General features: G+C 52.2%; 1 protein-coding gene across 1 annotated transcript; it reads right to left on the bottom strand.

Annotated features, from left to right (window-relative positions):
* Window positions 1–25,356, bottom strand: PYROXD2 (pyridine nucleotide-disulphide oxidoreductase domain 2). Its single transcript, XM_077780573.1, has 16 exons — window positions 25,230–25,356; window positions 20,893–20,912; window positions 18,274–18,367; window positions 18,118–18,191; window positions 13,702–13,857; window positions 11,628–11,781; window positions 10,741–10,802; window positions 10,547–10,644; window positions 8,321–8,462; window positions 7,785–7,919; window positions 6,494–6,566; window positions 6,090–6,246; window positions 3,518–3,672; window positions 2,689–2,795; window positions 1,071–1,191; window positions 1–290 (listed from the first exon to the last, which is right to left on the bottom strand). Exons 1-16 carry the CDS (start codon window positions 25,354–25,356, stop codon window positions 220–222), a joined length of 1,746 nt encoding a protein of 581 aa, XP_077636699.1. The 3' UTR covers window positions 1–219.
* Window positions 25,357–27,264: the final 1,908 nt, after the last annotated feature.

The raw sequence follows: 27,264 nt of genomic DNA, 5'->3' as shown, positions 1-27,264 counted from the left end.
TTTACATAAAACATTGTTTTAATAACACAGAACTAGCTCATTCATGAAGACATGGGCACCAGGTTAACAAGTATCAAAAGTAACCTGTAAGTTTCTCCTAAAATAGTGCCTTGAGCAGGAGGGCTTGTCTGCCTCCAGCCGTATGCTGGGAAGCTGACCCAATAGGGACTTAAAATCTCAAGGGTGGATTCTTTTTCCTGGGTCAGAGTTGGTTCAAGGTCACACGCTCTTGAGGTCTCTGAAGACAACATGCGCTGCATTGCGTCCCGCGGCTCCCATGACGCCTCCTCCTGGAAGGGAGTCCCCCATGAACCTATGTGGTGCTCACGACCGTCCCCCGGTAGTGGATGGGGCCCGGGGCTTGGGGAAGCCATAAAGGAAGCAGAGCATCGGCGCCTGCAGGGCGGTGCTGGGGACGTGGCCATCAGAACTGGGACGACTATTAAGACAGATTCTGGGCTCGCCTCCAGGCTTCCTGCATCAGAGCTCTGGGCAGGGGGCCCGGCACACAGTCCAAGCACCTGCCCCCCTCAGCCTGAAAGTCGATGTGCTGGATGGAGACCCTCAGCATGTGAAACCAAAGCACTGGACTAAGGGTTCGAGGGGCAAGTGGCGGAAGCACAGAGCTCCCTGGGGCATGTCCATAGGGGAAGGCAGCCCTGGCGAGGTCAGCGGGGCTTGGAATAGATGCAGGGAAGAATTTTTAAATTGAGAAATGTAACGTTACCAGTCCTTACTGGTCTGACATCTGGAGGGGGAATTCAGGGACATGGGTCTTTCACAGCCAAAGCTGGCATTTGGAGAGCTGCCTCTGGGACATATTCTCAAACCTTGTGGGGAGGAGGTGGGAGCTACCCTGAGGCTGTGACCAGCTGTCAGAGGCCCCCTTCCTCCCCTGCCTGTTTCCTATGCGCTGAGAATCCCCAATATGGGGGATGGTCTGTTCTCATGGGAGTTCCTTGCTCCTCTCCGTCTCTCCCTGCCTCCCTTGTCCGTCCCCCTTTCAGCAAGCTTCTGCCGTCCAGCCAGCCCCCACAGCCCGCACAGGGAAGGGGACCCACGTCACTCACCGGGGTGGGCACCGCTCCCACAGAGATACAGGCCCCGCAGAGGACAGCGGTAGCTGGAGTGCAGGGGTGCAGGGCGGGCGAAGTAGAGCTGGTCCAGGGTCATGGCACAGTGGAATATGTTCTGCAGGAGGGAGGGCCACAGTTGTTAACATACGAGTGTTATGGTCTTCACAGCCTTTGCAGGTTTCTTCCCCTCCCCTTCTCCAAGGAAGGTTCTTTTCCTTCCAGCATGTTTTCTTGGATTCTTATGAGGTAGAAAGGGGAGGGAAGAGAGAGGACAGTTGCGGTCCTCAAGCTGGAGATGGAGTTTCCCAGAGGGATTTATCAGGAGGAAAGAAAGGTGAGGAGCACCTTCAGAGTGTGAGGGGGAAAGAGGAGGGAGATGTTATGTGTCTTGCCGAGGTCTACAAATCCTCCTCATTCCATTTGAGAAATGGAGGATTTGACTTATTTTGGCAGCCGGCTCATGTTTCCTTGGCCAAGACACCCACCTGAGCCTGGGCCCTAGGGGTCCAAGCTCCAGCAGAGTCACAGTAGATGGCAGACAAGGGACAGGGGACTCAAGCTTAATTCTGCTCTCCTGGCTGGGGTCTGAGCAGCCGGGAAGCTGTAGGGGTGGGGGGAGGAGGGGGCAGGTCTGGACAAGAAGATCGACAGCTGCTGGACCCTGTCAGCGTGTCCCAAGCTGGGCTCATCCTCCCCCACCTACCAAGTCTCCACTCTCCCACATTCCCTGCCTCAGTGGGCAACATCACCTTCCCTGCCTGGGCCTCCAGGTGGACCCTCCACGTCACCTCTGCCCTGAACACATTATACGGAGAATTCTTAGTTCAGCCTGCCCTGTGCCTCCCGCACCCATCCACTCTGTTCCCTTCCCACTGCCTGGCCTCCTCCACTTTAGTTCTGGACCAGCGCTGGCCAATAAAAACATGCCATGAGCCACATATGCAATTTTTATTTTCTAGGAGCCACATTAAAGTTTAAAAAGAAATAGGTGAAATGAATGTCATTAGTATATTTTATTGGACCTAATAAAGCTAAAACACTATCACTTCAACATGAGATCAATACAAAAATTATTAATGAGATGTATTCCTTTTTTTTTTTTTTTTTGTCCTAAGCCTTTGCAGGCTGGTGGGTGTTCTTTGTGTACAGCCAGCCTCACTGTGGCCTCACCCTCTGGAAACCACCAAGAGCCACAGGAAGCTGGTGGCTGCAGTATGGACCTGGCCTCCTAACTGGTCCGTTTGCCTTCAGTCTCAACAAGGCTTTGATAAATCGGAGAGGAAAGTCCAAGGATTTGCTGCCTTAAGAGGGGAGCTCCCTCTGAAGAAAGTCAGATGGGAGAGGCGGCCATGGGTGTCCAGACTGGGGACATCCTGGTGACCTTCTCAGTAGGCACTGTCTCTTCTGTCTGATCTCACACTTCCCCGCTCCCTGGGTCTGACCACTTCTCTGTCCGCTCTCCACCGTGGTGTCTGCAACATCCTCTTTTCCTGATACAGGCTGGGTGTGGAGGGACAAGATAAGACCAAGTGGGGGTGCCAGGGAGTGGGGGTGCAGGGAGTGGGGGTGCAGGGGGAGGAATGTGATGAGGGACGTCCAGTCTTATACTCACCCCTCCAGGAAGCCCAAAAATTCTCTCCAGATCAGGTGGTGTGAGGATGTCCCTGCCCACCACAGAGCCCTTGAAGCCAGGGGCGTAGGCCTCGATGCAGTCAAACACTGAGCACGGGACGGCAGAGAAACGAGACGGTGTGAGGAAGAAGAAGAGGGGGCGCTGTGTTGTACAACTTGGCAAATGTATGAAAGTTCATTAAACTACACACTTAAAATGGGTCTATTTTTATCATATGCAAGTTATATCTCAATAAGCAAAAAATACATGAAGAGTCCAGGGGCAATAAATAATTCATTTCAAAGGCCTCTGGGTCTACCCCACTTTCCCACCTGCTCACACCAGCCCTAAACACAAAGTTACTTGTCTCCCGTGTGTATGCGAAGCTGTCTTCACCTCCTTGCTCTGCTCAAGCTGTTTCTTAGCTTGGAATACCCATTACTACCTGGCCAGCTCCTATTCTTCCTTTAAAACCCAGCTCAGATGTCCCTTCCTTGGGAAAGCTCTCCTTGTCTCTCTGGCGCGTACCTTCCTCCTTCGATTCACAGCGTAAGTTGTGTTGTAAGACTGGTTCCTCTATTAGTCCCCCCAAATCCTAACTGGACTGTGAGCAACGTAAGGACCGGAACCGTGTCTGTTAGGCTTTCCTAGCCCAGTGCCAGACCCTAGCAGGCACTCCCTGTGTTGACTTGGGGTTCCCTTGGGTACCTGTCTCCCTTTGGGACAGGACCTGCCATGGCTAATCCTGAATGCGCAGTCAGGAGGAGAGGGGTGCGTTGGGGCTGCACGGCCTGCGGCTCTGGAGACAGGACGGTCCGGCCCTCTTTACCTTTGTCCGCATAAGCGTTTCTCTCCTGCTCATCCCACACCTTGCCCCCAGCCAGCGTGTAGGGGGTGTACTGCGTGAAGAGCGAGACGACGTGGCAGCCGGCGGGAGCCAGGGTGGGGTCCAGCGAGGAAGGGATGCAGAGCTCGATCAGAGGCCTGCCACGCGGGGGAGGGGTGAGGGTCGGGTGTGAAGAACAGCAGCTGCCCCAAGGGAAGGGCTGGGAGTGTCTCTGAGCTGACAGGGACATAATGAAGGAAGGCCTGGGATGACATGGCCCCAAGGCCGCTGTCTCTGTGAGGCTGAGGCTGTGGCCGTTGCTTGCCTGCATGGGCTCCGTGCCCCCCAGGGATAGTCCAGACAGCTCCAGAGGTGCTCGCAGTCCCTCCCCAGCCTCCCCACCCCCTGCCCCAGGGCCTCCGGTCCCCTTTAGCCTCCCTCTCAATGGGTGCTTGTCCCCACCTTCCTCCACTACCCCCTGGGCTCTGCCCAGCCTCTCAGGTGTCCAGGGCCCAGCAGGCAGCACGAACGAATGAGGAGAGGGGCCAGGCCTAGGGCGGCAGGTGCTCAGGTAGCTCCTGTCCCATCGCCTTTCTCTGAGCGGCCAGGGGAGTCAGAGCCGCCGGGGCTGCGGCCGCCAGACAGAACCCTGAACGGCCTCCCCGCCCTCACCTGCTAATAACACCCTGTCTACTTGGGGCACGCTTTCCCTCTCATCTCCACATGTGACCACCTTCGGGCCACGTGAAATGGCCTTTCCCCTGCATCCCTCACTTACAGTGTGTCTTCTGAGCCTGGCTGACCGCTAGGCAGCTCCACAGTCACCTGTCCCACCCCGAATGCCTAACGCCTGCTCCTCCCCAGACACTCCAGCTTCCCCTTCTTCGTAAAGACAACCACCACCTTCCAGTGGCTCCTCTTTCTTGCTCACACCTCGCTTCCTGTCCAGCAGCTAATGCTGTCAGCTTCACCTTCAAACACCCAGTATCTGGTTACTTCTTTTTAAAAAATTTTTAATGTTTTATGTATTTTTGAGACATAGAGAGACAGAGAGTGAGCAGGGGAGGGACAGGGAGAGGGAGACACAGAATCTGAAGCAAGCTCCGGGCTCTGAGGTGTCAGTACAGAGCCCGACGCAGGGCTGGAACCCATGAACTGTGAGATCCTGACCTGAGCCAAAGTTGGATACTTAACTGACTGAGCCACCCAGGTGCCCCTATCTGGCCACTGGTTTTCACTTCTACCACCCCTACCCTGGTCCAGGCCACATGTCTCTGTCCCTTGGATTCTGCAATAGTAACCAATTGCAACAGATGCTTTTTTTTTTTTTCTTCCTCCAAACAGTGGCCAGAGGGGTCTTTCCAAAATGTAAGTCATGCTCTACACAAACTTGCCTGAAGTAAAAGCCAGGAGAGGCTGCCAGGGGCCAGCAGGATACCCCACCTCTTCCCTTCACTCCCAGGTTCTCATTCTTGCGCCTCTCTGGCCGCATCCCTGTGCCTCCCACACAGCACTCCACTCCTGCCCCGGGGCCTTTGCACCTGACCTGCCTTCTACCTGGATGTTCTTCCTCAGATATTTATAAGATTTTTATTTCCAGTTAGTTCCTTTGGGTCTCTGCTCAAATGCCATGCTATCAGAGATGTCTTTCTTTCTTGACTTTCTTATAAAGACTAGCAACCACCCCTCCTCTGACCTATTTTCTCCATACTATCAGTGCATATTCATTGATTGCCTTGCCTTCCACAACAGAAGGTCAGTGACCTGAGGCCAGAGGCCATGCTGACTTTGCTTGCTGCTCTGTGCCCAGGTTCCTGGACTAAGCCTGGTACAGAGTAGGGGCTTCAAAATATTTATGAATGAATCAATGGACATTGCCTTCTACCCTTCTCGCGGGGCACGTGTCCTCTTTACCTCATGCTATAAATATTTATATGCCTGACTTATGATAAGCTCTGGGTCTGTTTCATGCCCCTGCCCGACCTCTAAGTCCCCAACCCATACTTAACAGAGTCCTGCCCAGAGTGGGTTTTCAACAAGCTCTGGTGGAAGTTGACAGTAGGGAGAGACACTGCTCCTGTAAGACCCCTGTCTGTTCCCAGAAGGAGGGAGAGACAGCTGTGGTGGGAGGTAGGAAATGCTTTTAGAAGCTTTGCATGAAAGCATCTTGTCAGAGACAAGAGACCATGCAGCAGGGGAATCGGGTGAGTGCGCGCCCACTGAGGGGGCTGCCGAGTCAGAGAAACCCCTTCTCTGACTCATATACCCAGAAAGCATTTCCTGCAACTCTTCCCCAATGCCAGTGCTGCTTTCTCTGCAGTCCTTTGCCCCTCCTGCGAATCCGTGACACTTGGCTGAACCGTGTCCTACCCTTTACTCCTCACCTGCCCTGGCCCACAGGTGTCTTGTCTCAGATGTACTTCCTATCCTTAGACTTAAGTATGGATTTAGGCAGATTCTGAGACACTGTGAATGTCTAACACCAGGAGGAAGAGGCAGTGCTTGTCGTGTCTAGACACACCCGGCCCATGTGTGTGAGATTGTAACAGGGGACTGAACCCCAGCGCCCACCCACCTGTGGGAAGGCAGGCCATCCAGGGCGTCTTCGAAGGCCCGGTGGAGGAGGAGGGTGTCTTCGCAGTTCAGGTGGATGGAGCACTGGTGATGGGGCAGTGGCTGGCCCCCGGGAGCACTGGGGGCTGCCAGGAAGTCAGGCAGCCTGTCGACAGCCACTGATGGGCCAAGGAGGAGGATGAGGGCCCAAAGGCCTATGCCCTCGGCCCCCAGGATCCTCTTTCTCTACCCATAACCCTGCTCACCCATGCGGTGAACTGGAAAGAAAAAGTATGAAAGTGACCTCTAGGGGGCTGGAGGTCAGGGAATAGAGGTGACGATGTAGATCAGTTCTTCCCGGACTTGGAAATTTCTCACTCAGGTAATGTCAGAAGAGACAGCTCTGCAGTCTGGTGTGCCTCTTACCGTTGATCTTGGTAACAGGTGACTGGGTGTCTAGTCGGGAGATCTTGTCCACGAACTCCTCAGGAAGGCATTCCTGGAAGAAGGTTCCATGAAAAAGCCTGGGGATGGTTGAGGCCCCAAGGAGGCCGCCTTCTTCCTTTGTTCAGGATGGTCCCTCAACCGCTGCTGCCAGAAATCCCCTCCATCCTTCAGAGCTCAGCCAAAGCACCTCCTCTGTGAAGTCCTTCTGGATTCCCTCCAGCTTAATGCTAACCACTTCTTCCTTTGAGCTCTGCCGGAGCAATGTAAATGGCCCACACGAACTCCTGCTTTGGATATGGCCAGTGGGCTCCTTTCCTCCTCAGGTCTCCAAGCTCCTGGAAATCTTGATTATCTGAGAAGTGTCTTGACAAGGTGCTTATGAACTGATGTTTGTTGAATTTTCTTAGTGGAATCACTCAGAAAAAGTGGTATCTTGTACCCCCACATAGTCCCAAGAGTGGTTGGGACCTCCATACTCATATTATCATACCTTCTGGTGATGGAGAAGCTGTGCTCAGTTGCAAAAATTCCCCCCAATCCTCACCCCTCCCTAGACGCACGCACCTCTGTAACATCCTCTCACTGTAACTCTGTGCTTGGGGCAAGGTGGATGTTAGCAAGGGGGATGCAGATAGAAGCCTGAACAGCACCTGCATGAGTGAGCTTGCTTACTTCTGTCTTCTGCCAGACCCCGAGAACATGCCTGGACTTACGCTGAAGGATGAAGGACACATGGAGCACAGCTAGTCAGCCTGGGCACATGAGCGAGGCCAGCCAAGAGGAACAGGGCCCACTAATTCCCACGGCTGAGGGAAGGTGCATGAGCAAGGCCAGAGTGGCTGAACTCGGTCAAATTCAACTGAATTCTCCAGTTCTGTGTGCTAAATCAGTATTCTTAATATATGCCCAGAAGCTGAGTGTGTTTCCTGCAGCTTTGATATGGCCATAGATAACTGACACGGATGGTAGAATTAGTGTTGGTTAGAGGGGGAATCAGGGTAGTAGGGTAAAGTTGGACCCGGGTTCTAGCTCTGGCTCTGCTAATCGCCAGCTGCATGGCCTAGGTCACCTCATTCCCCCCGACCTTCCTTCCCACCCGTGAGGCTTCTTCCCTGTTTGCTGCCTGCCCGCTGGGTAAGGGAGAGAAGGATGGCTTCCCCCAGTGCAGAGAGACCCGGTGCCTGTCTCTCCCATCCTCATGCAGTCCTGGCTCCCTTGACCAACGCCCCCCATGTTGGCGGACATCTTGCTTCCACCTCCCAGGCCTCACCTGTGGTGTCAGCTTCAGGAAGGTGGCTTGTGGGGATGCATTGGACAGCACCACTTTGCTCCTCACCTCCGAGCCGTCTTGCAGCACCACTCCTTGGACGCGCCCTTCGCTGCTCACCCGCACTTCAGCCACTGTCTAGAGCGCACCAGAGTGAGGCCCCGGGAACCCCCCAGGAAGGAAAATACAGCTGGATCTTGGGGGACTGCTGCTGTCTGTGCTGCCCCCGGGCACTGCCAGCTTCCTCAGCCTGAAGCCACCCTGCCAGGCTCTGCAGCAAAGTGGTGAAGCCTTAGCCCACCCGCTCCAATGAAAAGGCTCAACCCAAACGGAGTTAGGGGCCAGAGAATTCAAAGGGGCTGGTCAGAAGAACTGGGGCCTGGCTGCCACTGCCCAGCCATTAACAGGCTACATAAACTTAGCCCCTTGATTCCAGCCCCACTTTGCGTCAGTAAAATGAGGAAGCTTCTGAATTTGACGTTTTGTTCTGTACTGGGATTCTTGCAAATAATCAGGGTAGGGGTAGGAGGGACATTCACCTTTTCGGTGAAGACGCTTGCTCCGTGTGCGGTGGCTGATCTTGCGATGGCATCAGAGAGGGCACCCATGCCACCCTGGACGTAGCCCCAGGCCCCTTGCATTCCCTCCAGGTCCCCCATCACGTGATGTAGCAGCACATACCTGAGGACAGACCACTGGGATCAAGTGGTTGGAGGTGGGATTTAATCCCCGAGCTCTAGCTGCAAACAGACCTTTCTTTCTGCTATTAGCCTCTCCCTGACCACATGCTGCCTTTCCCATCAGCCTTTAAGTGGGCTCTAGGCTCTTGTAAGAGCCTTTTGCCTCACACCTTACATTCTCTCCCCACTCAAACGTGTCTGTGTGCAGAACTTTAGCCCCAGCCACGCTGCGGTGAACCCCAAACCTGCAGCTCTACCTCTTTCCTGAGCGCCAGCTACCCAGAGACCCCCATCTGGGTGGGGTTTTCGGCAGGCAGCTAAACTCATCTCTTTTCCCCATTCCCCAACCTGCTGCTCCTTCACTGTCCCATCTGGGTGATGGCAGCTCCCGTTTCCCACAGATGGCTGGGGACCAGTTGTGACTCCCACCAGGGCTTCACGGCCTCCATGCAATCAGAGGCCATCCACCCTGCCTCCCAAGGAATTTTCCAGTTCTCGCTCCCTGAGGCCTCTTCCCTGGTCCAGGCCTCTCCCCTCACCCCTAAGCGGCTGTACTGACGTTCTTCTAGTTGGACACTTTCTCCCACCCTTTCTTCCCTGCAGACTTGGAGCCTGATCTCAAAGCCTAGCTGAGTCCTGTCGCTTCTCTCCTTTGCCTCCTTTGCTAACTTGGTGTTGCTTTCAGGATAAAGGCCAGTCTCTGAAAATGGCCTCCAGGCTCCAGCCTCCTCCTTCAGCAGGCTCCCCCATGCAGCCCACACTCCTGCCGAAGCAAGCCCCCACATCGTCCGTGCTCGGCCCCCTGCGTCTCTGCACGTGCTGTTCCAGCAGTCCAGAAGCCCTTCCTCCCTCGTATCTGTTTACCTAATTCCTCCTGTCCTGAGAGTCTCAGATTAAACATGCCTTCCTCCTGGAGACCTTCTCCGACCCTGGACAGCGTTGCGCCCCTGCTTGACCCCTATCCTAACCCTCACAGAACTCCGGAACCGTCACTTGCTCTGTGTCTACCTCTCCTGTTAGGATTTCAGCTCCATTTACTACCTGGCCCCAGCACTGGCACAGGGAAGTGCTCCATCAATATTGACTGAAAGAATTAATGGAGAAACAAATGACTTAAAGGCACACTTCACAAACTGGGCAGTAGCTAGACCTCCTGGAGACCCACAGAGAAAAGGACAGGAGGCCCCAGCTGAAAGATCCCAAACTGGCTGGCGGATCACAGAGTTGGCCGAAGTATGGCAACCGCTACCAACCCCCTTTTTCCATGGCCCTGGGGAATTCGGAGCTGGCTTAGTGTGTGTGGAAAAACCACTTCCAAGGGTGGTTCTCATCTTTTGAGAGAAAAGCCACGTTGACAGCTTCTAGCTGCATCTTCTGATGCACTGGAAATGGCCCAACACTTGGCAACATCCTCTATCCCAACACACACACACACACACACATGCACACACACACACGGCACACACACGGGCACACACATAAATATGCACACACACGCACCCTCTGTTTCTGCTCCTACAAGGGGCTCATTAAGTCATCCCATAGGCAGGGACATCACTGTGTCTGCCTACCCCCTCTCGGCTCAGGCTGTCAGCACAGCCCCCACCCACAGCGTCCCACCCTCACCAAAATGTCTGTGCCTGTGCGTGCCCTGGAACCCAGGGAAAGGATCTGGGAGGGGGAGGAGGGCTAATGGGACTTTGTGGGAGGAGAAGAGATAAGAGGAGAGACAGAGAAGAGGAGTGAATGGGAGAGAGAGAGAAACAAAGGAGGAAGTGGAGGAGGAGGAGAGTGGGAAGTTGTTTGTGTTGAGATATCACGGTGGGAAGCAGTAAGGAGTAGCGGCTAAGGAGGATTTTGGAGGGTCAGACAACATGGGCTGGAAATCGGCTCTGCGACCACTGGCTGTGTGACTTCAGGCAAGACCGGCCCCTTCTTTGAGCCACAGCTCTCAGATGTTGCTCTGAGGGTTAGACGGGCGCTTGGCTTTGCACCTGGCTCCTGGCTCACTGGGAGAGCTCGGTGAGTGGCAGCTGTTAGCACTCTGCTCCCCCTGCACCCCTCACCGCCACACCCCGCACTCACCCGCTTCCTGGAGTATGGGGACTTGTCATGGCTCCAATCACAGCATCTGTTGCCAGAGTGGCTTTTAGAGGCTCAGACTCAAACCACTGATCCAGTACCTAGGACAGCAAAATGTCAGGGAGAAGGGCACAGGGACCTGGGGAGGACAGTCCCCCTCACAGTGGGGTCCAGCCTGAGGCTGGGGAGCCCCTCACCTTTGTAATAGGAGCCGTGAGGACCTGGTAATACTGGGGCAGCTGGGCTCCCAGGATGCGACCTGAAAGAGAAGGCCCATAAAACGGGCTGAGATAGGCAAAAAGGAGCCACTCCAATCTGTGATATCTCTGTTCCTATTTCTTTATCCGTAAAATGGGAGTAATATTTCATATGCCCAGGAGCTATTGTGAGAACTAAGTGAGAGGTGTAAAGTGATTGCAAATTCATAGGCACTTAATGCATTTTAGTTGTTAGAATTAGTTTTGGAAAAATGTTAAATTGTCCCTTATTCCCTTACTTCGAGCTCTATAAAACCCATACCCTGGGAGGTAGCCAGCTTGGCCAGTCCATTGCTCTGAGGCTGAGTCACACTCCATCAGAGCATCGCTGGGCAGTCAGGCTCTGAGGGCATGGGGCATGGTCTCCGGCTGGTGTAGCCACAGTGCCGAGCTTAGTGACTAGCACACAGCACTTGCTTAATACATTTTATCGCATGAAGCTTCTTTGACAGGTCATCTGAGAGGTAGTGTTTACTTTTGGCATTTGTGATAGATTTTCCTGGCCCTGACCCTTCACCCCTCCCCGTATCCACACACTTTGTCCATGAACTTCTGCAGAGCCCCCCACTGGAAATCTTTCCAGTTTCACCCCTCCATTCCTTGGGGTCACCCTTCAAAATCAACTACTTGCATATAAGCTTTTTCTCAGGCTCTGTTTCTAGGGCAGGCTGGGCAAAGACCTTCTCCCCAGAATGCTCGGGTAGCCTCTATTAATTGATGGCAGTTGCAGGCTGAAGAAGGTTCAGGTCTCTGTCCAATCATCAAGAAAATGGGCTCGACTCTCCAAAGGTCATTTATCATACTCGATGCCTGTCCTTTGGACTTACCTGCTTGCAGCAGGGGTTTGAGGGTGGAGAGCGACTTGAGCCTTTGCAGCAGGGAACCCCTCTGGAAGGCCTCCATATCCACGGGCGCCGCATCGAGCAGAGGGTCTATGGCTAATGCCAACCGATTCATGAACGCCTCATATTTGGGAAAGGCCTGGGACAGAGAGCCCTGAGTCAAGGCCCCATTACTTAGAATCCCACAAGGTCGTTGCCCCAGTGCTCTGCCCTCCATGGCGCCCCCATGTGGCCTGCTGTATCTCACCAGGCCCCCGTGACTCCGCCTCTCACCCAGCCCCTGCTGTGGCAAATTACTCCCAGTTCGGGGTCTTCTGAGCTGATGTCTGCACCAGGGGAGGTCAGAGACACGGTCAGAGACATCCTGAGCAAGCCAGCAGGGTGGTGGCAGGGATGAGGGGTTACGCTGGCCAAGACCAGCTGTCAGCCTCAGAAAAGTGGCGATATCCTAGGATGTGGTTTCTGAGATAAACCATCAAACCACTTTAAAGTTTCTTTTTGCAGCCTGTCTTCCCGTGTCTTACTGGTAAAAGTAAGGTCTCTTCCCCTGTGTTCCAGCAGATGGTTAGGAGGCCCACCCTTCCTTCACTGGGATGGAGGTCTCGGCCACCGGGGCCCTATCTCGATCCTCAGCCCCCAGCTTTTAATTTTTGGTTCATCTACTCTCATGAATATATCCATGGAATTTTAATAAGGTTACAAAAGAAAAGTTCTATGTGGAAGGCTTGATAAAAATGGCCTTAGCAGCCTTCTCAACGGTAGGCCTTTCATGTGACAACGTGAAAAGATAAAACCAGAATTTGGCTTCCTTACTTTCCACCCCGGGATGTGGCATCTGCCTCGGGTTCCCGTGGTCACTGGCACGCAAGGCCTCCGCCACTGTCCTATAGGCCCCGGGGACATGGCCTTGTCCTGAATCCTCTCTGGTGCATCGGAGATGGTCAGGGTTTGGAGGAGATGGTGGAGGCAGGGGTCCCTGACCCGCCGCACAAAAAAAGAAGCGCTTTGAAGAAGCGAGCTCCCCGAGTGATTCTGCTCATCAGCCGGGTCTAGAAACCACTGGCTGAAGAGAGATTCTGTGTGTCTGCAGTTCTCTTGGTTTCACCCAACAATAGATCACAAAAAGCAACACGCATGGATTGTATTAACCTAGGTTCTTCTTATGAAAACGTCCTCACTGATACATGAGTTAATGCTATGGGTGGCTCAGTCAGTTAAGCGAACAACCTCGGCTCAGGTCATGATCTCACCATTTGTGAGTTGGAGCCCCGCGTCTGGCTCTGTGCTGACAGCTCAGACTCTGGAGTCAGCTTCAGATTCTGTGTTTCCCTCTCTCCCTGCCTTTCCCCTCCTCTCTCTCAAAAATAAATAAACATTAAAAAATTTTAAAAAGATTACTCAATGACTCATATACATGAAAATACCCAACAAATTCCTTATAATAAATCCCAAGGGAAAACTGTGTTCTCCATCAGACCTATGTCCTTCCTTCCAGCAGACTGGCTTATGCCATCCTGGACAATTTTTTGCCTTGGGCTGCCTGAGGACTGATGCCAGATCCAATGAATATTTATTACAACTCTCTTGTCCTAAATTCCTGATCCGGTTCATTCTATCCATAATTGTCTCTGATCCTCCCTTCATCCCTCTCTTTCAGCTTTCATGGGCTTTAATATTGATGATCAGCTGGAGTTCTACCTGAAAGCTGGAGAGACAGAAAGCACATATAGGAGAAGTACATACCAGTGGATTCCCTTTTGAAATTCAACCAGCAGACGCCACCGGAACATTGGCCTCATACTGAACACACATAAGTTTGAGGGTCTCCAGCGTCCACTGGCCTTAACCGGCGTCCCCCATCTCCTTCTCTCTGAAGTGCTCCAGATCAGAGGCTTCCACAGACTGGAGCCCTCCTAGGACAGGTGGGGTGGCCTGTCCAAGCCCTCGTGGCCTTTGGACGACATGCTCTAGGATGACTCCGACCAGGCCCACTTCCCTTCAGGAGCCACCTACAGGCTGGCAAGGGAGCAAGAGACCCGTTGCCGGTCCCTTTCCTTACCTGCGCATCTTTCCGCGAGAACTGGGCGATCTGCTTCTGGTTTTCCACCATGTCTGTGCCCAGAAGAAGGGACCTGGGCACCTTGTTCCCTGTGCCTTCTTCCAGCATGGGGGTGAAGGAGTAGGGGTTTCGAAGATGAAGCCTCAGGCCATGCTTCTGCAGGACACACATAGCAAAGCAACATTTTAAGGGATCTGTGGCCTCTGCCCTTGACCCTTCTCTGATTGTGTTTGCAACAATTTAGGTATCTGCATATAGTTCTCCAAGGCATGTGGCTCTGGTTCTTACATTTTCTAATGTAAGTGCATAAAAAGCGCACTTGCCCAGCACTCTTTTGCAGGCCATGCCACACCACACATGTCACACCACACCACATCACACTATACCCTACCATACCACACTATACCATACCACACCACACCACACCACACCACACACCACACACCACACCACACCATACCACACCACACCATACCACACCACACCACACCACACCACACACCACACCACACACCACACCACACCATACCACACCACACCACACCATATCACACCATGTAATTCCATACCACACCACGCTAGTCTGTGCCAAGGACTGTACTGGGGTTTACAACGATCACCTCACAACAACTCTAACTATATTGTCTTCATTGTATGAATACAACAGAGGCTCAGAGCAGTGACATAACTCATCCAAGGTCACCTTGGGAGGTGGATCTGGGTTTCAAAACCACATCTCTGTGACTCCAAAGCTCTGGCTCTCAGCACTAGTCTATAACTGCCCCCACTTCGGAAATAAATAATTAAAATTTAGAAAGACACAATAAAGCAATGGTTATGTGAAAATCCATACTTACAAGGTAGATAAATTATTCACATCAAAAAATTTTATTTACTTTGCAGACTCATTTACTCCAGGGTCACTTTAAATGGAAGTTCCCTCGATGCACTTAAAATATGATTTGATTTACAAATATTTGAGAAACAAATATTTGGCAAACAGAACTTTCCAAGTTCCACTTCTTCAGTGGAGGTACAGATAAAACACAAGGGGCCTGAGTTGGCCCCACAAGTAAGACTCATTATTCCAACTAAAGACTTCTTTTCTTCTGAACCCACTTTATTGGGGTATGAGTGACATACCAAAAGCTGTACATATTTAATGTGCTTAACCTGATGGATTTGGCACCTCGAGTCTTCTTTCCCAGATCCTTGGCCAGCTCCCTCTCCTCTTTGACTGCTCTGCTCACATGTCACCTGAGCAGCAAGGCCTTACCATCCCAGCATTTCCTGCTCCCTTGTCTTGCTCTATTTGCCTCTGAAGCACTAACTGTCCCCTGGCTAACTGCATGCTTAGTCACCTGGTCTCCCCCAGGGGGGATGTCAGCTCTGTGAGCTCAAGGGCATAGTTCCTTTGCTCAGTGCTATATCCCTAGCACCTAGATATAGTGCAATCAATACGTATTCTGTAGACTGAATAAATGAACGCCATGTTGCAGACAAGGTACATGTCCAGAGACAGAAATGAGATCTGTGAGTAGAAGTTCTGGAAAACACGAGGAAACCGAAAACGCCCTCTCCAACAATTACAGCTGATGTTTCCTCAAACCAGAGATAGTCCAGATGGTGGGATCTCCATGGGTGGAACATTCTATAGAGGTGGGTCCAAAGGTTTGGTAGGAGTTTGAGCTGGGAGACCTCCAGGGTCCTTTCTACTACCAACATGGGGAAATGTATTTGATCCAAGCTGGAGGAAATTTCAGCTTGGTTTTTCTCCGGTTAGTAAATTCCTTCTCACCCAGGAAGTATCCTTAGTTTCTCCTTTTCCTGTCTCTTCATCACAACTGTCCCCAGGTCTCCAGAAGTTGTCCACTTCTCTCCATCTCCACTGCCCCTCGGCCCAAGCCACCATCCTTGAATTACTGCAGCCACCGCCATCCAGAGACCACAGATGCTTCTACCACATTCCACACTGCCCAACAGGTGGACTGACCTTTCAGGAAGTCATAAACTCCATCCCTCCACTCCCTCTGCCCATGGCACTCAGGATAAAATGCAGTCCCTCCTTCACAGCCTACAAGGCCCTAGGTCAGCCGATCTGGACCCTCTCTCCCTCACCCTCGGCTGCCCCTCTGCCATCACTGTCTGCTTTCTTCTGCCTTGGGCCTGTCCACCTCTGCTTCCCTCTGACTGGAACATTCTCTGCTCAGGTGGCCACAGGCTGGTGACTTCTTAGCATCCACATGTCAACTCAAATGTCACCTCCTCAGGGAAGTTTTCCTGGATGCCAGTCCAGGCTGGACCTCTGGTCCCTCACTAGCATTTGTTTTGTTTTCCTTTCTTCAGGCAGCACCTACCTCTACCCGAAGTTCCCTTCCCAAAATGCAGAAACCTTGCCTCCCCCACTCACCACAGTGTCCCCAAGGGCTTCTCACAGTGCGGGACACAGGGCAGGGGCTCAGAAATGTTTCCTGAATTAATAACCCACCCAGATAAGGGACCCAAGAGTTACTTCAAGTATAACTAATTGAATATGAATATTTTTTTTTGTCTGATTCAGGACTTTCTCATCAATTGAATCTTTGTCATTCTTGATGGTCTTGTGGTGTCAGAATCAGAAGAGGGATGTTGAATCACCATTAGATCTGTTCGGATCATACAGTTCTCTTATAAGAACAAAGCCCTTCCTCTGATTTCCCCGTGAGGGTTCTCAGCATGCACAGCATCCCGGGTGGAAATCGCTAGGAAGGGACAAGGTGTATACGAGGGACCAGAGGTAAGGGAGGCCCAAAGGGTGTGGTTCCCAGGCCCCAGCACAGTCCTGCAGAATCAGCCCTCAGATCAAGGTCCCCCAGGGTCCCATCAGTTTCCCACGTTGTTCTGGCAGACCTGCAAGTTTGAGAGCTCTGCCTCAGGTTTCCGGGAGCAAATTCTCATCATTGCCCAGTGTGTGAACTTAACCTCCCAGGACCTCGGTTCCCTCATCATAAAATGGGAACACTAAAACAATTCTTGTCTCCCAGGTGAAGACCAGTTGATAGAGCATTAGGGCTTGTAGCCCAGGTTGTGACACTGGTAAAATAAACTGTTCTTTATTGTTGTCTAGAAAGAGGACATTCCTAGAATGGCTTCAGTCACCCTGCTGTAGACGCCTTCCAGGGTGTCAGTGTCCTGTTCAGTAAGGTGTTCCAGGCTCCACCTGGGGTCAGTTTGTGTGTCACGAAGCAGGACTATTTTCTCCCTTGATTTGGGCACCATGCTCCTAATTAATGCAGCTCAAGGTTAGAGGTCAAATCATCCACCCAATTCACTTGGGCTTTTCTAGTTAAAGGAACCCTATGACAAAGACTGTTTTCAAATGAGTAACTTTTGTAAAGAGAATACTCACGCGAAAATTTCTGTTCTGTCATCCTGAGTTTTCTGAAGTTAGATTTTTCAAAAGGAGAGTCTACCCACAACCCCCCTCCCCCACCCCTGCCACATCTGCCATGATGTATAATGGGTGTGTTTGCAGGCTGCCTTCAGCTATCATCTGGTGTGGACTGCAGACCAGAGACCCTTTCCCAGGCCTTGGCTACCTTTCATCCAGTCTTGCCCGGCTGGCCATGATCTCTCTCTCTAAGTAGGCGACCGTTGTTGAAGAGCTTATTAATTTCAGACTTTCAATTTAGAGCAAAGTTGGTGCTAATGTGCTCACAGCTTGTTGTACGGATGACACACAGGCCCCTTTTCTCTGAGTAGTGGTGACAGAGGCACCAAGCCGGGAGAAGCTAAGTGGAGACCGAGTTTGCAAAAGAGGCAGTGGGGGTGATAGGACCTGAAAGGGCAGGGGCAGAGTTGGGTCAGCCTGTGGCCCGAGGTTAAGCTGACTAAGAGGAGTTGTCTAGGGGCACTGAGCGTTCTCAGGATCCCCTCGAAGCAGCCCAGGAGCCAGAGGAGCTGAAAGTCCCTGGGGTCCAACTTCCTGCTCAAGAGACTGAGAATGGTATAGGATCTAAAGGAGGGCAGAAATCGGGCTCTTGTCAGAGGCCCGAGGGTTCAGGCAGGTATCCAGTGAGGGCCAGGCGAGATGCCAGGAGGCGATGGGGCCGGGCAGAGCTGGAACCCCAGTCCCGTGCAAGGCACCAGCCAGTGCCACATGCAGGAACATGGGCCTGGTGTTGACAAGGTTCTTCAAAAGATGTCCAAGTTTATGTGAAATTTCCCATTTCTAAGACACTGGGTGGGCTAGACAAGCCTCATCTGCGGGACTGCACCGAGGAGAGCGCGCGGGTAGACCAACCCTTGGATAGAAGAGAGACCCCAGGTGCAGGGAACCACGTGGGCGCAAAATAGGGAGGCTTCACCCCAGGTCAGGAAGCTGGAACCGCCCTCTGCCCCACCTTCAGGCCATCGGGGGCGGGGGGTGGGCTCTACCTTCAGCTCCAGGTCGGTATAAATCTGTGGCCTCAGCAGGCTGAGGAGGTAGGACGCTCGGGAGAACTTAAACCCTGGAATGGAATCCGATAAAGACAGTCACTGGTGGTCACACCGGTCACCCTCTGCCACCCCACACCACCTCTCAGGGCTCACCTGGGATGATCTCCTCGGTGACAGCTGCACCCCCGATCACTGGGCGTCTCTCGAAGACGGCCGTGTTCACCCCCAGTCTCTGCAAGTACGCCGCCTGGGGGGTACACAGGGCCCTCCCTTCATCCCTGGGGCCGACCTGCCAGCTCGGGGTCCTCGCTACAGGGCCAGCGTGCGACCCCTTGGCTCATGCTATTCCCGCCTCTGGGAATGTCATTCCCCTTGCTTCCTCTGTAAATTCCCACTTTCCCAGATGTCTTGCAAGATGCAACAGGACTGATCCCGCCTCCATGTCCCAGCTGAAGGTGACCTTCCCTCCTGCATGGGCTGGGTGGCTCTGGGAAGTCATATTGCACCCTGCCCAGCCCTGCCCAGGGTGCCCATCTCCGCTAGGTGAGGGTGAGCCTCATCTCCTCAGAAGCAGAGAGGCAGCACATGGGCTTGCCCAGTGATCGCTCAGCCAGGCCACCCAGGCTCTGCTTCCTCTTTCTGCCCCAGCAGCCTCAGTACCTAATCCATCCGGCTTTGGTTTCCTTGAGCACAAACATAGGCCTGATGATAATAATACCCCCCTGGCCTGCTTCATGCACTGATCCCTGACACACAGGACGTGCTCAACAGAGGAAGCTACGATCATAGCACAGCTTTATTTGGGGGGTGAGCAGGGGACACTTTTCCTAACACTTAGTGGGAAATCAACTGGCCCTGAGCCAGTTGACCTGCAGTGCTGGTCTTCCCACCACCATCCCCACCAAGGTAGCAACAGAGATGGTGTAACTCAGGAGGCTTCTTTTTAAAAGTTCACTTGGCAACGATTCTGTGCCAGACACTGCGAGTGTATCACTCCATTTAATCCACCCCACAACCCTAGAGGTGGGCACTGTGATTCTCCCCATTTCACAGATGAAGAAACTGAGGCCCAAGGAGGTCAATAGCTTGGCTCAGGCTCACGGAGTAGAGGTGTTGGGAATTGAAGCCAGGTGGTCTGGACTCGGGATCTATACTCCTGACACGTCTCAGTGAGGAAGAAAACAGGCCGCCCTGGCATTGGGAAGCCGCCTGGCCCTCGGCTGTAAACCATACTGTTCCCCCATCACGCCTGAGCAGCCTCATGGAATGGCAGCCTCAGACTGAGACCGTGATAAATGGGACAGAGCAAGCCCATCTCACAAGTTTGTCTAAGTACCAACATGAAACAAGGGCTCTGGGTCACCCACAAGATACCCAATACCCCCCACCCCCACCTCTTGGCCAAAATGAGAGGCTGTCGCTTCCTTACCAGTTACCCTTTCCTCCTACTGGTCCCCATCCCCATAGATAAGATTTATCCAGATGCCAGTCACAGGGGTGTTCCCACGTTCTGACAGTATCCCATCTAGAGCAGACCCCTCCTTTGTCCCTCAAATTATCCAATCAGAGTTCAAATCCTAGAATAAGCTCTTCTTAGCCCCCTCTTCCTGAGCTGCCTTGTGGTCTCCAAGGTGTGCATGCCCCCAGCCCCACAAAGCCAGTCACCACCCACCTCCCTGAATGACAGGGCTGTGCCTGGGTGTGTCTTCGGCTGGAGGGCACTGACACCAGCCTCCGTTGGGCTGGGGACCTCCAATAACAAGAGTCCCAATCTGTGAGGCTTTGTGTGGCTGAGCCTCAAGGCACGTCGTCTGCTTGCTTTATGGCAACTCTGAGAGACTGGACGTTTTTATTCTCATTTTACTGTGGCTCAGAGAGTCTATGACTTGCCTTGACCTTCACAGATAGAAAGTGGCAGAGCTGGGGGACGAGCCCATGTTCATATTAACATAAAATCAATGTTTTAAATTACTGATCAGTTGAGTTACATAGCACTCCCTGTAACACATTCAAGTAAAACTAATATGTCAGGGAAAGGATTAAGATTCCACGCCAGTCTCCCAGCCCCCTCTCCCCAGCATTGCTAAGTCCTCCTGTATTGATGTTCTAGAGCTGCCTCTGCTTTAGAAAGATGTTCCATGCTTGTCTTGCGAACACCTCTGGCACACGCTGTGGCTTCCTAGGGGTACAGGGACCAGAGTTTGAGAAGCATAGCCTTAGGGTAGCCTGACCTGGCTCAGCTTTGGGCCTAGAAGCCAGTGGCGTTGGGGCCAGGGCCCTGCTTCTTCTGCTAGCCTGGCTTCCTCGCTGTCTCCAGGGCATACCTGGGGCCGTGTGACTGCTGGAGACTTCAGGGTGGCACATGGCCAAGACCTAGCTGGGGAGCAAAGGTGCTGTATACATAGGACTGCCCAGTCATCTGTAGTCAGAGGGCCCACCCGGCCTCAGGTCCCCAGGCTCTGACATATCTCCCAGTCTATGTCAGTTACATACGCTTCCACCTCTTCATCATCTTGCTTCTGAAAGCTCCCTGACTCTCTCAAAGTCATGAGGAAATGCACATACCTTATGGAGAGAAGAAAGGGAAACCCTGATACCCTCCTTAACTACTGCAGAAATCCATTTGACAGCCACTGATCAGCACCTGGGAGAGGAGAGACTAGCCTGCCTCCCATGTCTCCCGTGGTCCACACCCTGCTGGCTTCCTCACATTCTGGCTGACAACATCATGCCCAGGGGCCAGTGTCGTGGGGCAGAGGGGGAGGTACTCACAGCCACCAGCCCGTTGTGTCCTGCAATGAGACAAGGGAAAGAGGAGGAGAGCAGCGGTGGTCAGTAAGCAGACAGACCTAGGCCTTGAGGAATGTGGCCACCCATCCCTGTCTCCATGCTCGTGAAGATCCTGGGGAGGTAGCAGAGACTTGGATGTTGCAACAGCATCTAGCTTGATGCCATAAAACACCTGGTCTGTGGGGAGTCAGAAAACCTTGGTTCTTGTCCTGGCTCGAAAAATGTCCTGTCACCCTGGCCTGGCCAGTGGCTCCATGCTGGAGTGAGGGGCGAGGAGAAATCCACAGGCATCAGACAAAAGCTATCTCACGAAGCCTTGCATTGCTGGGCTTCCCAGCACCTGGGGACGAGCAAGTGACTGGTGAGGGAGCGTCACAGCTCCCGTGCCAGGGACAGAAGGGGGGCATGGCCGGTATGCTGGCATGCAGACAAGACCTCCTTGTCTGGTGCAGAATCACCAGCCATCCAGGTGCGTGCTGGGTATGTGGCCGGCTGCTGTCAAACGTGGTTTGTTCTCCCCAGGTGTGGTTCACTGTAGTGCCCCAGAAGGCCTTAGTCATATGGGTTTGCCTTTGTCAATCACCAATGTTTCGAAATAAGATGGGAACGGTTCAAAATGAAGTAACTGAACACAGAGAGCTTCAATGTGTGCTAGAGGCATGCCAGCTGGTTGGGTGAACTTTGCTATCTTATATGTATATGCTTAAGTTTCTTTCCAAAAGTCTTAGGAGGGCTGCCCCTGGGTTAGGACCCCTAAACTTGACTTGGGATCCCATGCTGCACACAAGACCCACTGGTAGCAAGAGTCTCTCCTGCTTCCGGAAGCTTCAGGATCACCTGAGAACCCCTCCCCAGAGTCTGCTCAGCAGAGTGAAGGCGGGGCCCTGGGACAGATTTCCCACAAGCCCCCAGGTCGTTCCGATGCAATTGGCCAAGCAAAGCCAGTGAGCTGGGAGTGCTGCTTCTCCCCCTACTTTAAGGATAGCACGCAGCTGCTGAGGGAGAATCCCTTTTTGGGCAGAGGACAGGCCTGGTTGTTTTCAGGCAGTGGGGCCAGGGCTTGTCTGGAACACTCGACACACATTTCTCCTTGGTGACAGAAGGTCACTTGAGTCTTCGGGGATGTCAGTAGAAGACTATGTTCTCTGAGCACCAGCCTGAACCCGGCGTTCACTCAAATAAAATGTTCAGCCATTAATTTGACAAACACCCATAAATAGGAGGCGGCAATGACCCACATGATGGATTTCTTCATGGCTGAGCTGATTTTGTTTTACACTTTCCACATAGAGACTCCCAGAATTTGAGAGGTCATTGAGCCAACTTCTCTTCCATTAAAGGAATCTCTAAAACAGAGCTTTTCAACTCTCTTTGACCAGGAGCCACAGGAGGAAGTGCATTTTACACTGTGATTTGGCACACAACCCACATGTAATGTATTTAACAGAAACAAAAGTTTCATGAACAATATGAACTCATCATGTGATGAAGCTGATAAATCTATTTGATTATATTTCATGTAGAAAGATGAGTTAATATACTATTTTTATATATTTTGAAAGCCTTCTTAAGAAGATTTAAAAAATACGCTGGATTGGATTCATGAACGGGTTGCACCTGCAGTTTGAAAAGCTCTGCCCTCCAATATATATGGCAAATTAAAGGCAGACTGTCCTGGGCTCAACCTGGTTTTTGCTATTTACAGAATATGGCACTCAGAGGGTCATTCCAACCTGCCATGAGCTTTGGGCTTCTTGCAGTGTTGCAGGGAGAATAACCAGTAATATATGTAAAGCACCTGACCCTCGGAAACCCACAATAAATGGTAGCTATTTGTCTCTTAAATAGTGCTGATCATAAATCTCAGAAAATGAATAAAGGCTTCCAGGCAACTTGGTCCAATTCAATCATCACACGTGAGCCCACAGATGCACCAACAGACAAAGGTCAAGATTCCAAGAGCCCAGCCTCTTTCCTCCACTAGTCCATCCCCAGTCCTGCCTGGGCCCTCTTGTGGCTTCTGGTGACCTCTCCTTGCCCTGTGAGGAGGTCTTAAGCCGCAGGCTCTGATAACCTCCAGCCTGACCGCAGGGATCCTTAGACAGCCAGGCACGTGGGGATCCCGAAAGGAGCTGCTCTGGACGCAGGCTTCCAAACATGGCCAGCAGCCCCCGCATCAGGCCCACCCCAAATTCTGGTTGGATGTGCTGACTTCTGCTGAATCCTAATCACCAGAGACGAGGCCCAGGAACTACATTTTTAACAAGCTCCTTGGGTCATTCTTAGGCATATTTAGTCAAGTGATAATCAGGGTCATCTTCAAGGTGGCTCCCAGGTAGCGGTGTGACTTCAGGGAGCAGAAATAACCCTTCTCTCAGAAGATGCCACTCTGTTCCTCACTTGGTCCCCAAATGCCCTTAAACGGGGCTTCCCTTTATGCTTAGCAATTAAAGAAACAATGTCAAGCAAAAACTCACACCTGAGACTCACACACATGTGGGCAATTCACCCAGGCATCTGGTGACCTGGAGTCAACCCTCCTGCCAGCAGACAGCAGGGGTGTGCTGCCACCAAGGGCAGAAAAGGGGCAGGGGAGCACTGACATTTACCGAGCCCCATCAGTGAGGTCCGCAGCTGGCTTCCCCCACCAGGAGGTTTGTGACAGTCGTCAAACACAGCCATTGCTAAAATTTAAATTATATAAACTTACAATGAAATAAATTGTAAACAAAGGTAATAAATAGTCAAAACTTGTCAACTTCCTGACATCATTTTACTACATGTCACAATTACCTGTGCTCTTGTGGTTCTTTACCTCTGAGCAGCCGTCAGCAGGCCGTGCCGTGGCCTAGCATGCTGCTGTGACTCTTTCCCAAATTCACACGCAACTGCGTCACGGTGGTAGCTTGAAGAAGGCTATGGTGGAGGTATCTGCACCATGAAAGTCAGCGAACATTACATATCGTGGCTCCATGTATTGCTTTGTTGAGGGTTAGAGTTACGAAAGTGATGGAGAAAAGGCTAATGATGCAGATGAAACCTGTGTGCTGCGTCCCTTACTGTTCCATCATGAATAATCACGAAGAATTAAGAAAGTATTCTCCCAGAATGGGAAAAACATGATCTATTTGAGCAAAATCTCTCCCATTACTGAACAAGTGAAGTTCAGATGTACATTTGTTGCTTATCATGGGTTCTACTCTTTAAAGTCAATGAAAAGGTCAAACATTCCCTTTGGAACTAGCCTTATTTGTCAGTAGGAACCAGAAGGTTGCTGCTAAGTGTAGCAAAAATCCCAGAAATTTGGGGAGAACCAGTTGGCCACCTGGAATTTAGAGCACTGTGTATCTTATTTGTAAAATTGTGTGCTATGCTTCTTTCATTTCAGTATTTATAAATTTATGTATATATGTTTGCATACATTTTTTCCTGAAGAGGCAACCGTTAAACATTTACTGGCCACGACTGCTCTTAGAACATACAAAAATGAAGATACGTCAGAACAGAATGAAGCTTTAAAGCTGTGTGATGAGCATCTTCTTTCGATCCCGCCATTGTCTGTCTAAACCCAGTGGCAGAGAATGCCAGAAGTTGCTATTTGAGGCTCCTGGGGAGTGTTGAATGGAAGGCTCTGAGCAAAGCCAACCTTGTCCAGGCCCTGGCCCCATGGTTTCACACAATCACGTGACAGAATCAGACACTCTGTAGCCTGGGGGTCAGCGAAGTGCAGCAGATATGCCAGGCAACAGGGGCTGTCAGGCTCCACAGGTGTGCGACTCAGTTCTATTTTTTCCTACCCCCCCTTTACAGAACCTTCCAGTTTCCTTGGGGTATGGTCTTAGTGGTGAGGTGGTGGCGACCAGAAGTCAGGGCACTTGGCGTGACTGGATTTCATGGGTCTGTTTTCCCAAGGCTCTTTCTTTCCAACCCTTGTGCACCATATGCTTTCCAAGAATGTGGTGCCAAATAGCTAATTTTGCTAGGAGGTATATGGACCCCCCTGAGCTCACCTATTCTTCCCTGGTCATTCTAGAAGGGAACACCCAAGCCCAGAGAGGGCAAGAGTCTGCCCCAGACTCCACAGCAAGTTGATGGCCGAGCCAGCCCCACAACCTTGGTGCCTGCTCACAGACTAAGTGGGCTTTCCACTCCCCTGCGCCACCCGCCCTCCATGCTCTTCTGGCCCAAACCCTGGCCAGCTTGTGGCCAAAGGAGAGGGAGAGGTGGGGCTTGGGAATGCACACTCTCTCCTTACCCCGCCCCCCGCCCCACTGGGCTTGGAGCGGGGCCACCCCTCAGCTCCAGCACAGCCTGGTTACCTGCTCCTATCACCACGGCGTCGTACTCAGGCTTTAGGCGTCCCCTGGCTTCCCAGTGAGCTTGTCTCCAAGCAGGGAAAAGAGAGGCACCTACAGCCCGGCTGAGTCCTAGGCCTCTTGCAGCCATTTCTGCCCAGCACTAGGCCAGGAATTTGCTTACAATCAGCTTTCTGTGCTGCCTGGGCAGGGGGAGGGGCAGGGAGAGAACAGGAAGAGAGGAGGAGCTGCAGTCCAGCTGCTGCACTTGGCTTTGGGCCATGACTCCGCAGAGAACACACAGCCTGCAGAGTCCACACAGGGAAGTCTCCAGAGGTGACCCGTTCACCGGGCTGAAGTCAGGCCACCTCCAGAACATAGAGCAGCCACTGCGTCAGTAAATCTAGAGCCCCTGTGCGCTAGGTGCTGTGCTGACCACAGTCCCCAGCCTCTCACAGAAACCCCAGAACCCCCATTTTATGGACCAGGGCCAGTGAGGCTCGGAGAAGGAACGGGGAGGTCATGCAGGGAGTGTGCTGGTGGGGCCCCCTCCTGGGCAGTGTCCTGCCTCTCATTCAGAGGATTTTCTGGGGAGCAAGTCCCGAGGAGAGGGTCAGACTTCTCTAGCGTCCTAGCCTCCCGCCTGCCAGATGGTGAGGGGCTCTGCACCCACCACAGGCCCAGGCAACCCCACAGGGTCTCCCTGACCCCCAGACAGCTGCGTGTTCCCTCCCAGACACTTGAGCACCCTGCGCTCAACAGGCTGCCTCAGAAGCTTGTGAGGGATGAGGGTTTGCCTTTTTCTTTTTAAAGGCCTGGACTTCCCTCTTCTGTCTTTTGGCACCTTTCCCATTTCCCCAGAATCCTTAAGGATTAAAGATCACATCTGCACCCTTTCTTGCTATCCTTGGGCCTGCCTTGAATTAGGAGCTCCTTTGTTCTCTGCCCATTAGCTAGCAGGCCATTGCTCTTGTAGGAAGAAAGCACCCTAGGAGTGGAGTTTGTGTACAGCTAGGACATCTGTCAGTATTCGAGAAACCCGCTATTAGAAATGCATCTTAAAATTGGGAGAATATGTGGAGAAGGCTCGTGTGAGTAGGAGAGCTTTCTGTGGAACCTTCTACTTGTGACTGAGATACCCTGACATGCCAGGTTTACACTGAGTGTGAATCTCCACTGAAATCTGATGCAGGATGTCCACCCCACTGTGACAATATCGAAAAATTCAGGGGACTGGTTAAACTAGATGTGTCATATTATGTAGCTGCCCAAAATTAAGGAAAAGTGACAGGTGACAAAAGTGGGTACCCTAAACAGCAGTGGGCCTCTAGACTTCGTTTTTCCCTTTGTGCTCTTCTGAGTTTTCCACAATCGAGGTCTGACATTTCCATTCCTTAAGTCAAGATATCACAAAGGAATGCAGTCCCAGTCACCTCAGGTGACAATGTCCCTCACTGCCACCTTCTGAGGATGTTAGTGTGAGGTGTCGTTCTAGCTCTTTCAGTACCTCTGTTCTCCCACCAGGCCTCCGCCTCCACCAGCTATTCCCTTAACAGAGAAGAACGGTCTTCTCTGAATGAATCTGGCTCAAGACTGGAGACACAGTCAGTGTGTCATGTACGGGGCCTGGGTGCTTCTGGCATGGCACTTCTCTCGTCCCCGCAGCAGACGTTCCCCAGTCCCAGTTCCCCGGGCCATCTCTTGTTCTTGTGTGTGTACTGGGCTGGGGGCTTCCAGGTTAGAGGAGAGGGGCTGTGCCCCTCGGGCCATGGTTCTCCACCCGGGGCACACAGGGGTCAGCTGGGATGTTTTTATTTATTTTTTATTTTATTTTTTTATTGTTTTATTTATTTCTGAGAGAGAGAGAGAGACAGCGTGAGCAGGGGAGGGTCAGAAAGAGAGGGAGATACAGAATCTGAAACAGGCTCCAGGCTCTGAGCCTGCAGTTAGCACAGAGCCCGACGCGGGGCTCGAACCCACGAACCGTGAGATCATGACCTGAGCCGAAGTGAGACGCTTAACCGACTGAGCCACCCAGGTGCCACAGCTGGGATGTTTT

This window comes from Crocuta crocuta, unplaced genomic scaffold, assembly GCF_008692635.1.
Source record: "Crocuta crocuta isolate KB4526 unplaced genomic scaffold, BGI_CrCroc_1.0 scaffold170, whole genome shotgun sequence".
In the NCBI taxonomy this organism is placed as follows: Eukaryota; Metazoa; Chordata; class Mammalia; order Carnivora; family Hyaenidae; genus Crocuta; species Crocuta crocuta.
Note: the sequence above shows the minus strand (reverse complement) of the source record. Positions and strands in the feature narration are given on the sequence as shown.

What these genes read in the sequence shown, in the direction of transcription:
- PYROXD2 (XM_077780573.1), bottom strand. Translation starts at nt 25,356, where the DNA reads ATGGCTGCAAGAGGCCTAGGACTCAGCCGGGCTGTAGGTGCCTCTCTT. An exon ending in GACACAACGGGCTGGTGGCT is followed by an intron (nt 18,368 to 20,892) that starts GTGAGTACCTCC and finishes TGTACCCCCCAG; the next exon opens with GCGGCGTACTTGCAGAGACT. An exon ending in GATGGCCTGCCTTCCCACAG is followed by an intron (nt 3,673 to 6,089) that starts GTGGGTGGGCGC and finishes CCCGCGTGGCAG; the next exon opens with GCCTCTGATCGAGCTCTGCA.